The sequence below is a fragment of the Triticum urartu genome, unplaced genomic scaffold (genome assembly GCF_003073215.2).
Source record: "Triticum urartu cultivar G1812 unplaced genomic scaffold, Tu2.1 TuUngrouped_contig_6459, whole genome shotgun sequence".
Lineage (NCBI taxonomy): Eukaryota > Viridiplantae > Streptophyta > Magnoliopsida > Poales > Poaceae > Triticum > Triticum urartu.
In genome coordinates this window covers 4,489-17,372 of record NW_024117223.1, presented here as the reverse complement: position 1 = coordinate 17,372, position 12,884 = coordinate 4,489, and the positions used below count along the sequence as shown (strand labels likewise).

The 12,884-nt window shown below is 41.3% G+C and overlaps 1 protein-coding gene across 1 annotated transcript; it reads left to right on the top strand.

Annotated features, from left to right (window-relative positions):
• Positions 1-3,762: 3,762 nt before the first annotated feature.
• LOC125530643 (50S ribosomal protein L31-like) lies at positions 3,763-4,639 on the top strand. The gene is made up of 2 exons (XM_048695032.1): positions 3,763-4,017; positions 4,112-4,639. Exons 1-2 carry the CDS (start codon positions 3,919-3,921, stop codon positions 4,421-4,423), a joined length of 411 nt encoding a protein of 136 aa, XP_048550989.1. The 5' UTR covers positions 3,763-3,918; the 3' UTR covers positions 4,424-4,639.
• The last annotated feature ends 8,245 nt before the right edge of the window (positions 4,640-12,884 follow it).

Sequence of the window (12,884 nt, the reverse complement as noted above, 5' to 3'; positions counted from 1 at the left end):
CTCGCGGGAGCGGCACGGGGTAGATGGGGGAAGTTCACAAAAATATTGAAATTGAGAAAAAGAAACTTGACCAAACCACGGGGCAGTCTGTATTTTGGCTTCAAATCAATTACTCTTTTAACACAAATTACAAGGTGGTGTAGTGGCTATTGCTTGATGCATGCGAGGCGGCGGACTGAGTTCACATTTCTATATTCTACTTCCTTCATTTCAAATTACTCGTCGCAAAAATAAATGTATCTAGAACTAAAATATATCTAGATACATCCATACCTGCGAAGTAATTCGGAATGGAGGGAGTATATTCTATTTCTATCCTTATCAAGTGGGACTCACAGATAGATATGGAGTGTGGGCTGCAATTTTTAATGGAGAGTTAACGAAAATATACTCAAACGTACCCGAAACACAAGTTGTCGGACCTGTTTATATTATGGACTGTGCTATAATCCGGTCAACTGGACCCTAGCAACAGACCCGAACGGACTACTACTTTTTATTTTTTGGTGTCGAAAAAAAACATGGTAAAAAAGTTAATACAACTGGAAGTCGAACTCACTACCTCCTGGACCTTCATCACTTGTCCTATCCACCTGCCCCAAATTCAAGTTATGGTTATAAAGAAATTCGGTAGGTATTTATACTGCTACACACCCAATCAGAAATATTCCTTTTTACCAGTTTCTTCCCTTTGTGTACACGGTAATTTGTCCAGCACAGATCTGATAACTCACAAACACCGTTGTAAAAAAATATTGATGTAACACATCCCCATAACTTATTTGTAAAAACAGCATGATAATTATATGACATGTAACTCACTCACAAACACCATGGTAACTTTCGACCAGAAGAAAAAATGTTGTTGTAACACATTCCGACAACTTATTTGTAGAAAAGACCATGGTAATTTATATGCCATGAATATGATAACTCACACATACACACCGCGGTAACTTTTTTGACCACATGAAAAAAAGTTGTTATAACACCTCAAATAACATCTCTATAAAGAACATGGTAATATATACGCCACAAACCTGGTAACCCACTCACAAATACTGCGGTAACTTTCGGTGCAAAGAAGAAAAGTTGTTGTAACACACACCAATAACTTCTCTACAAAAGGGCATCATAATTTATATGCCAGGAACCTGATAACTCACGCACAACAATGTTATTCACACAAAATTTACCAAGGGATATTTCGACAACCCCTACCCCTCCCCCCTACCAAAGCTATGAGGAACAGAGTACATAAGTTATCAGGTCTGTGATGTGTGAGTTATCATGTTGTTCATATAAAAATTACCAGGGGGATATTCCATCAACCCCACCCCCCTCGGCGCCAAAGTTATCAAGGCCGGGGTACATAAGTTATCAGGTCTGTGATGTGTGAGTTATCATGTTGTTCATATAAAAATTACCAGGGGGATATTCCATCAACCCCACCCCCCTCGGCGCCAAAGTTATCAAGGCCGGGGTACATAAGTTATCAGGTCTGTGATGTGTGAGTTATCATGTTGTTCATATAAAAATTACCAGGGGGATATTCCATCAACCCCACCCCCCTCGGCGCCAAAGTTATCAAGGCCGGGGTACATAAGTTATCAGGTCTACAATGTGTGAGTTACCATACTATTCAGTATTCACACAAAAGTTACCGGAGTGCATAGGTTGTATACTTTTCATCAATGGTATTTGTACGTGAGTTATCAGGTCCGATATGAGTGTACAACCATGTTATTTACACCAAAGTTACCCGGGTATATTTTTGAACAATTTTTATCTTCGGGGTGAAAAAGTGTCTGTGGTGTTTGTACATGAGTTATCATCGGTGATGTGCATATATTATCATGCTATTTACAATGAAGTAATCGGAAGTATGTTTTTCAACAACTTTTATCTCGGAGTCAAACTTTACCGCGGTGTTTGTACGTAAGTTATCAACTTTTATCCCTTGCCATTTTCCAACCAAAAAAATCATGGATCAAAGTTATCGTGTTGTTTGTACCTAAGTATCAGGCCGGGAAGTCTATATTATCATGCTATTTACATAAAAATTATTGGGGATATATTTTCCCCTCATATCAGAGTTACCGCGGTGTTTGGTATTTAAATGTCAGTTATTAGGCCACGATGCATGGGCTAGTAGTTACTCCCTCCGTTCAAAAATAGATGACCCAACTTTGTATTAAATTTATACTAAAGTTAATATAAAGTTGGGTCATCTATTTTGAAATAGAGGGAGTAGACTTTTAATAGAGCAAATGTTCGTCAATGTCTAGGTGTTAGTACAAAACAACAGATTAAAACAAGTTTTAACTTTAACTCACAACAAGAAGTAATAGTATCTGGACTGGTTAGCTTGTTAAACTCACGAGTAGATGGTCATAGTTCGATTATTGGCACAAGTACTTTTTGACACTATTTTCTACTTAAAAAGTCAACCTGAAATCGCACTAAAACCTTCCTAGAATGCTTATGGGATCATGATCCGGAAATCACGCCACCTATTTCCTTTCCTAGGGAAGTCTATATTATCATGCTATTTACATAAAAATTATTGGGGATATATTTTCCCCTCATATCAGAGTTACCGCGGTGTTTGGTATTTAAATGTCAGTTATTAGGCCACGATGCATGGGCTAGTAGTTACTCCCTCCGTTCAAAAATAGATGACCCAACTTTGTATTAAATTTATACTAAAGTTAATATAAAGTTGGGTCATCTATTTTGAAATAGAGGGAGTAGACTTTTAATAGAGCAAATGTTCGTCAATGTCTAGGTGTTAGTACAAAACAACAGATTAAAACAAGTTTTAACTTTAACTCACAACAAGAAGTAATAGTATCTGGACTGGTTAGCTTGTTAAACTCACGAGTAGATGGTCATAGTTCGATTATTGGCACAAGTACTTTTTGACACTATTTTCTACTTAAAAAGTCAACCTGAAATCGCACTAAAACCTTCCTAGAATGCTTATGGGATCATGATCCGGAAATCACGCCACCTATTTCCTTTCCTACTAATAAAACACTCTAAAATCGAGCCCCAAAAATACTTTCTAAAATTACTGCCGCAATAAGATCCGACAATTATGTCAAACAAATCGCGCCAGAGATCGTGATCGAGAAAAATGCGCCCGCACGATCAATCCGGTCCAAAAAAACTGCCCTGAAATCACGGCCGCAAGATCTGAAACGAACGACATCCGACGTGTGTGGATCTGTTGCAAAATTACTGCCGTCTGGTAAATAGCTTTTCCGTTATATTATTTTTAAGTTTATGTATGAATCGGTACATTGAGTGCAAGTTCATGTTTTTTTAAATGGTAACTGCAAGTTCATGTACCAAAAATGTATTTAACTCTTTCCTTAAACATGCTTCGAATTACCTGGTCCGTTTAAATTGACAAAGCCCTACCAATCCATCAGCCCAATCAAAGTAAGCAACATTGCCTAAAAAAACAGACTAAACAACAAACGACATTTACTATTCGGCGCTTTATTACACCGACTTCTTTATTTTCTTCTTTTTTCTTGGAACGGTTCTGTTTAGCATTTTATTATTTTCCTTTTTATGAACTTTTTTAAATTCATAAAACTTTTCAAATATGATGATCTTTTCAAATCAATGAACCTTTTTTTTTCAAATTCATGATTTTTTCGTTTTTTTTTCAAATACGATCGAACGAACCAGAGCGAATTCAGGATCTACACGGGCCAGCCCACGAGCGTTGGCATGGTGGCGGCAGGGCGCCGAATAGGAGTTCCCACAGCAAACCCCCCCAAAAAAGACCAGGCCGAGCCAGCGGCCACCGGAAATCCCGGACTAGCCTCAACATTCAGAAATCATCATCAGCACAAGAGGATAAGATAGGAAGAAACAGGCAAGGAAGCCAACAAGTCGTCAGCCATGGCGCTCTCCCTCTCCACCTCCTTCCTCCCGACCCCAGGCGCCGCCGCCGTCGCGAGAACCGCAAACCGCACCCTCCGCTCCCTCGTCCCCTCCCAGGTACTGAACTCACTTCCATACTTAAACTTCATAAGGCTCTGAATTGGGGGAGACATTTGTCAATCCTTAACTTGTGCGCTGTGCGCGCGTGCAGGGGATGAGGTGCTCGATGCGGAAGAAGGGGCTGCACCCGGAGATCTTCGAGGACGCCAAGGTGTACTGCAACGGTGAGCTGGTGCTGGTGACGGGGGGCACGAAGCCGGAGTACTCGGTGGACGTCTGGTCGGGGAACCACCCCTACTACGTCGGCGACTCCTCGGCGCTGGTCGTCATGGACAGCCAGATCGAGAAGTTCCGCAAGAAGTGGGGGCACGTCAAGGAGTACTGGACCAAGGAGCAGTGGCTGGAGATGCACCCTGACGGCGACCCGGAGTTTGAGCCGGAGGACGACGAGACCCGCAAATGATGTGGCTCTGCCTCTCCTGCTCCTCGTCTTCCTGCTGCGTTTCTCTCGTTGTTAACTCCCGAACTCAATTATGCTAGTTTGCGTGGCTTGATTCCCCAGCTGTACTGTCTGCACGTTGATTGATTTGGTTCACGGGGATTGCATTTGCATTGCCCTCGAGGTGTTCGGGTAATGTTCGCAACGACTCTAGCAATACTACCTTCCAGTATGTGTCAACGTTGAGCTTCATGAAATCGGTGCTCTAAAAAGCTTGATTTTTATGCAACCAAATTTCCTAGACCACCACAAGTGTATTATCTTCATAAAAATTTGCTCACAGCTAGAATACACAGATATGTTCATTGTAGAACTTTAACTTCTTTTTTCATTCAATTTTATTATTCATGCCAGAGCATATGGGCAAGTTTCGTTTTGAATTTCCATTCTGAAATTACCCTGGAGGCCAGAGCATATGCAAATGACACCATGAACATTGGTTGAGGGGTCAAAATTTGAAATCATCAACCTCAAATTCCTTCTACTCTGCTTTGATGCATGTTAGGGTTCAATCCCATGGGATGTACTTAACAGGTGCATTAGCCTAGACTTTAGATCACCTAATCACGATGAACAACGAGATGGAATAAGGTCTTACCACCAATGAAGCAGCCATTGGTGTAGGCGATGTGAAGTCTCGTGCCTGCTTGATGCAGGCTCGGTGTAGATGCTTGCAGCGGGTAGCGGCATCCCTCCGGGTGCTAGTGGCACTGCCCTGGCATCGGAGCAGAGGTAGGAGAAGGTCTTCCTATCACACAACGCTCCCCTAGATCGGATTAGGGTTTTGGGATTTAGGAGGGCAAAGTAGACGCACATGAACAGGTCAGATCGTGCGTGTCATGTTGCCCCCCTCTTTATATGTGGCGCTAGCGATCAGATGACCTAAACCACCCCGATCAAGGTGCGTTTGTTAGTGTCAAGGGGGTACGAACGTTGCTTCATGACCTTCTTCCCTTAACATAACTTATCTTTGACTTATCCCTTTGGCCCATTGGGCCTTAGATCAATATTAACATTCTCCCCCTTGATTGTTAGGCTCAATAACTTATGCCCATTCTCCATAGGAATGACATACTAGAGTAAGGTGTTACGACAACCGATGAAAGGCCATTGGACCTCAATAATCATAGTACACATCTTATTTTGAATTTGCAAATGTTTTACTTAATGGGAGTGGTTTATATTAGTGGTCCCATAATTCCAGGATCAAAAGGCTTCCATTAAACCCATGCCGACTATGTGCTCACGAAAAATATTGGGTGGTAAGCCTTTAGGGAGCGGATCTGCAAGCATATGTGTCGTACTGACATGCTTAACATTAATAGTGCGATCCTGGATTCTATGTTGAATAACATGATACTTTAGGTCAATGTGCTTGGCAGAACACTTGACTTGCTATTCGCATAGAAAACAGTGGGTTCATTATCGCAATACAATGTCAGTGGTTTGAAAATGTTGTCTACCACTTTATGTCTAGGAAGGAAATTCTTTAGCCATAAATGCCCACTGGCCTCAAAATATGCTATATATTCTGCCTGCATTCTAGATGAGGCAACTAACGTTTGCTTGGAGCTTTTCCACGAGATGGTTCCTCCAACGAGTGTGAATATATAACCTGACATGGATTTCTTACTATCCACACACCTGGCAAGATCAGAGTCAGAGTAACCAATAACTTCCAAGTTATCAAACTTTCTATATGTAAGCATGAAATTTTTAGTACCTGCATATAACGCAAGACTTTCTTTGCGGCCTTCCAATGGTCTGGTCCTGGAATAGATTGACATCTGCCAAGCATCCCGGTTACGAAAGCTAAGTCAGGGTGTGTACATTCTTGAGCATCATGATGCTTCTGACAGCTGAAGCATAAGGAGCCGACTTCATCTGATCAGTTTCATTTTGGTTCCTTGGACATTGAAATGTCCCAAACCTATCACCCTTGACTATGGGTGCATGTGAGGAAGAACACTTATGCATATTGTATTTCTTTAGCACTCTCTCAAAGTATGCCTTTTGCGATAGTCCTAATGTACCTTTGGACCTATCTCGATGGATCCCAATGCCAAGGACATACGAGGCTTCACTTAGATCCTTCATGTCAAAATTCGAGGACAGAAATCTCTTGGTCTCATGCAGTATATCTTTATCGCCGCAAGCCAATAGAATATCATCCCCATATAGGACTAAATTCTGAACATACTGTCTTTAAATTTGACATATACACAATTGTTCATTTCATTTTCTTTAAACCAAAAGTTCTAATAATATTGTCGAACTTGAGGTACCACTGCCTTGAAGCTTGCCTAAAGCCATATATGGATTTCTTTAAACGACATGCCATATGTTCCTTTCCTTCCACGACAAAACCTTCAAGTTGAGTCATGTAAACTTCTTCGTCCAAGTCACCATTCAAAAATGTCGTCTTGGCATCCATTTAACGGAGCTCTAAATCGTAATGAACTACAAGTGCCATGACAATTCTGAAAGAATCTTTGGTTGACACAGGTGAGAAGGTCTCCTTATAATCGATCCCTTCTCTTTGTGTAAAACCTTTTGCTACAAGTCTCACTTTGAAACTTTCGATGTTCCCTTTGGAATCATATTTGGTTTTGTAGACCCATTTGCAGCCTACCCTTTTGGCTCCATTAGGAATTTCTACTAAGTCCCAAATATCATTCGAGCTCATAGATTTCAATTCGTCTTCCATGGCGACCAACCATTTGGGCGAGTATTCAGTTTTAGTGGCTTCCTTATATGATGTCGGATCTTGTACCTTCCCTATGTCATTTTTGTCCTCAAACATGAAAGTGAAAAAATCGCTCGGGATGGCCCTTTTCCTTTCCCGCTATGATCTTCTCACAGGCTCATTAGTTTGAACATTTCTTATTGCGTGGGAAAGGCGAGGATTAACATTGGGTTGAGGATCATCATTAGGCTGATGATCCTCATCATACTGAGGACCTTCATTATGCTGAGGCTCCTCATTGGACCAAGGATCCACTTCAGGTTCAGGATCACCAGTAGGTGTCTCGTACACATTAGGCATAGGGATAAAGTTCTCTTGGATGGTCTGGGATGGAACATATACTCGCTTCTCCTCGAGATTAATTGCCTTAACCTCAGTGACTTCATTATCCTCAAAAAACACCGCTTGCCTGGTTCCGACAAACTTGGTGGTATGACCTGGGCAATAAAAGCAGTATCCTTTTCCTCTATGAGGGTACCCAATGAAAAAACAACTAACTGTCTTTTGGTCCAACTTATTAATATGTGGAATGAATACTTTAGCTTCAGCTGGGAAGCCCCCCAAAAACAAGTAATTCAAGCTTGGTTTCTTTCCCGCCCACATCTCGTAAGGTGTGCTTGGTGCTGACTTAGTTGGAGCAAGATTCAGGATGTGTGCAACAATTTTCATTGCCTCCATCCAAAGACTTACTGGTAAGCTTACATGACTAAGCATGATAGATACCATATCCACAAGAGTACGGTTGCGATGCTTAGCTAAGCCATTTTGCCGAGGTTCACTGGGAATTGAATATTGGCCAATAATTCAATTTTAGCAAGATATTTCGCGAATGGTCCTGGAATTGCCCATAAGGAGCATGCCTGCCATAGTATTCTCCCCGCGATCAGACCGTCCTACTTTGATCTTTAGGTTGAGTTGATTTTCAACCTCGGCTTTATAAATCTTAAATTTTTCCAAAGCTTCGGATCAATCATGTATAGGGTAAATGTGGCCATAGCGAGAGAACTCATCCATGAAGGCAATGAATAAATCAAAACCATCCATAGACTTTACATTAAAAGGTTTGCATATGTCAGTATGATTAAGTTCAAGGCCCCTTTGTGGTTCTTACTGCTCCTTTCTTAATTGTTTCCACATATTTTCCCTTAATACAGTCTATACAATTGCCTGCATCAGAGAAATCTAGCGGATGATGTATGACTACTTTAATCAATCGTTCCATCCCACCCCTCGAAATGTGGCCCAAGCGACGATGCCACAATTTTGAAGAAGGATTGCTACTTCTCCCATTTTTTCATGATTGTGTTCATTCATATTCATCTCGCAGAGATTCACACACATAGGATAATCGGATAGATTTAACATATAGAGTTTGCCTCGTTGGACAGAGAGGCCAACATCCTTATTACAGTGCTTAAAAAACATTGTTTCTCCCCTAAGGTACAATGAAAATCAAAATCATCTAAACATGAAACTGAAATCAAGTTCCTACTCAATGTAGACACATAAAGAACGTCCTTGAGCTAAAGTAGGAAGGCAGTGTGCAACTTCAAGGTGAGGGAGCCCACGACTTCAACTTCAGCCTCCTTCCCATTCACGACATTAAGCCTTCTTGTACCCCTTCTTAGGGTATGGCTTATATAGAATCCCTACAAAGAATTCGCGCCATGAACAGTCGCACCTGAGTCAATCACCATGTAGATTCGGAAAAATTAACATACAGAGATTCATCTACAAGACTGATCTCATCCTTACCATTTTTATCCAGTCACTTAAGAAAACTTGGAAAGTCCGCCTTGATATGATTTGGTTGTTTGCAGAAGTTGAAAATTCATTCTCCAGCGACATTTGTAAGATTGACTAGAGTAGCCACCGGAGGAGCGAGACGTGAACAACTTGCCTCATTGCATTGCTTAGGCTTTGGAGGTTTCTTTTTAAAAAACCGCTTTTTGTTGGGCACATTATTGCTATGAGCATTGATCTCATGCTTCCTCTTTGCAGAGTTAACATGAAAAGCTTGATCTTTCTGTTCACCTTTTATTCTCTCTTCCTCCTGAACACAATATGCAATGAGTTCAGGTAGTGTCCATTTAGTTTGAAGAGAATTATAGTTTATCTTGAATGGATTTAATTGTGAGGGTAGTGGCTTAAAAACTAAGAGCACAAGCAGCTCTTCGTTCATGTCACACTTCATGGTTTTGAGCATTGTCGCAACATTGCTCATAGTTAAAATGTGTTCCCTCACACCTCCATGCCCATGATATTTTCCAAGCAGCTTATGTAATAGCTCATCTGCATAAACTTTCCCTGAGCCCGTAAATGGCTCTTCCACCGATTTTAAATATTATGACGCATTCTCTTTTGCGGGGATAGCCCCTTCAATCTCAATTGAGATGGAGAAGTTCAAAATTATGAGAGAAATTCTATTTGACCCCTCCCACTTCTCAACTTTAGCATCGAAGGCTTTCTGAAGCTCAACATCCCCACTGGCATCTTTTTTGGTTCCACTAGTTTACTTTCCCTCGGTGTGAGGTCAACCTCATGCTAGCCAAGGTGCAACAGCAACATGCAACAACAACGAGTCCTTCCATGTTTGTAAGTTCTTTCCAGTAAGTGGCTCGATATCGAAACCACGAGGACTGGAAGTGTTGGAAATATGCCCCAGAGACAATAATAAACTTGTTATTATTATATTTCCTTATTCAAGATAAAGGTTTATTATTCATGCTAGAATTGTATTGACCGGAAACTTAAATAAATGTGTGGATAGATAAACAAATACCGTGTCCCTAGTGAGCCTCTACTAGACTAGCTCATTGATCAAAAGATGGTTAAGGTTTCCTAACCATAGACATGTGTTGTCACTCGATAACGGGGTCACATCATTAGGAAAATGATGTGATGGACAAGATGAAGGAAATATGCCCTAGAGGAAATAATAAAATTGTTATTTTATATTTCCTTATATCATGATAAATGTTTATTATTCATGCTAGAATTGTATTAACCGGAAACTTGATACATGTGTGGATACATAGACAAAACACCATGTCCCTAGTAAGCCTCTACTAGAATTGCTCGTTAATAAAAGATGGTTAAGTTTCCTAACCATAGACATGTGTTGTCATTTGATGAGCGGGATCACATCATTAGGAGAATGATGTTATGGACAAGACCCATCTGTTAACTTAGCATATTGATCGTTTAGTTTTATTGCTATTGCTTTCTTCATGTCAATACATATTTCTTTGACTACGAGATTATGCAACTCCCGGATACCGGAGGAATACCTTATGTGCTATCAAACTTCACAACGTAGCTAGATGATTATAAAGATGCTCTACAGGTATCTCCAAAGGTGTTTGTTGGGTTGGCATAGATCGAGATTAGGATTTGTCACTCCGAGTATCGGAGAGGTATCTCTGGGCCCTCTTGGAAATACACATCATAAGAAGCCTTGCAAGAAATGTGACTAATGAGTTAGTTGTGGGATGATGTATTACGAAACGATTAAAGAGACTTGCTGGTAACGAGATTGAACTAGGTACGAAGATACCGATGATCAAATCTCGGGCAAGTAACATACCGATGATATAGGGAATAACGTATGTTGTCATTACGGTTCGACAGATAAAGATCTTCGTAGAATATGTAGGAGCCAATATGAGGATCTTGGTTCCACTAATGGTTATTGACCGGAGAGGTGTCTCGGTCATGTCGACATAGTTCTTGAACCCATAGGGTCCGCACGCTTAACGTTTGATGACGATTTTGTATTATATGAGTTATGTGATTTGGTGACCGAATGTTGTTCGAACTCCCGGATGAGATCACGAACATGAAGAGGAGTCTCGAAATAGTTGAGAGGTAAATATTGATATATTGGACGATAGTATTCATACACCGGAAGTGTTCTGGGGGTACCGGGTACATATCGGGTCACCGGACGGGGTTCTGGGCACCCCCGGCAAAAGATATGGGCCTTATGGGCCAAGAGGGGAAACACACCAGCCACAAAGGGGCTGGTGCACCCCCCATATGGGCTGGCCAAATTGGAGAAGGAAAGGGGAAGGAGGAAAGGAAAAAGGGAATAGGATTCCCCTTCCCCCTCTTCCCTTCCTACTTCGAATAGGAATAGGAAAGGGGGAGCCGAATTGGGAGGACCCCAAGTAGGATTCCTCCTACTTGGGTGCCCCCTTGGCTGCCTCTCCTCCCCTCCAACCTATATATATGTGGGGAGGGAACATCTAGAACACACATCAACAGTTGTTAGCCGTGTGCGGCGCCCCGCCTCTAGAGTTTACGCCTCTGGACATATTCACGTAGTGCTTAGGCGAAGCCCTACGCGGACCACTTCACCATCACCGTCACCACGCCGTCATGCTGACAAAACTCTCCCTCGACACTTTGCTGGATCAAGAGTTTGAGGGACATCATTGAGTTGAACGTGTGCAGAACTCGGAGGTGTCGTACGTTCGGTGCTTGATCGGTCGGAATGAGAAGAAGTTTGACTACATCAACCACGTTGTCAAACGCTTACGCTTTCGGTCTATGAGGGTACGTAGACACACTCTCCCCCTCTCGTTGCTACAAATTTCCTAGATAGATCTTGCGTGAGCGTAGGAAATTTTTGGAATTACATGCTACATTCCCCAACACCGGCATCCGAGTCAGGTCTATGCGTAGATGATATGCACGAGTAGAACACAAAGAGTTGTGGGCGGTGATCATCATACTGCTTACCACCAATGTCTTATTTTGATTCGGCGGTATTGTTGGATGAAGAGGCCCGGACCAACCTTACATGACCGCGTTCATGAGACCGGTTCCACCGACAGACATGCAACTAGTTTTGCATAAAGGTGGTTGGCGGGTGTCTGTTTCTCCAACTTTAGTTGAATCGAATTTGACTACGGACGGTCCTTGTTGAAGGTTCAAACAGAAAACTTGATAAATCACCATTGTGGTTTTGATGCGTCAGTAAGAACGATTCTTACTAGAAGCCCATAGCAGCCACGTAAAACTTGCAACAACAAAGTAGAGGACGTCTAACTTGTTTTTGCGGGGCATGCTGTGATGTGATATGGTCAAGATACGATGTGATATACTCCCTCTGTTTCTTTTTAGTCTGCATAAAAGGTTTGGTCAAAGTCAAACTTTGTTAACTTTGACTAAGTTTATAGAAAATAATATCGAGATTCACAATATGAAATCAATATTGTTAGATGCATCATGAAATTAATTTTAATACGATATAGCTTTAGTATTGTAGATGTTGATATTTTTTCTATAAAGTTGGTCAACTTTACAAAGTTTGACTTTGACCAAATCTTATATGCAGACTAAAAAGAAAAGGAGGGAGTACGTTGTTGAATGAGATGATCATGTTTCATAAAAAGTTATTGGCAACTGGCAGGAGCCTTGTGGTTGTCGCTTTATTGTATGAAATACAAATGCCATGTAATTGCTTTACTTTATCACTATGCATTAGCGATAGTTATAGAAGCAATAGTTGACAAGACGACCATGACGCTACGATGGAGATCAAGGTGTCAAGCCGGTGACGATGGAGATCATGACGGTGCTTTGGAGATGGAGATCAAAAGCAAAAGATGATGATGGCCATATCATGTCACATATTTTGATTGCATGTGATGTTTATCTTTTATGCATTTTATT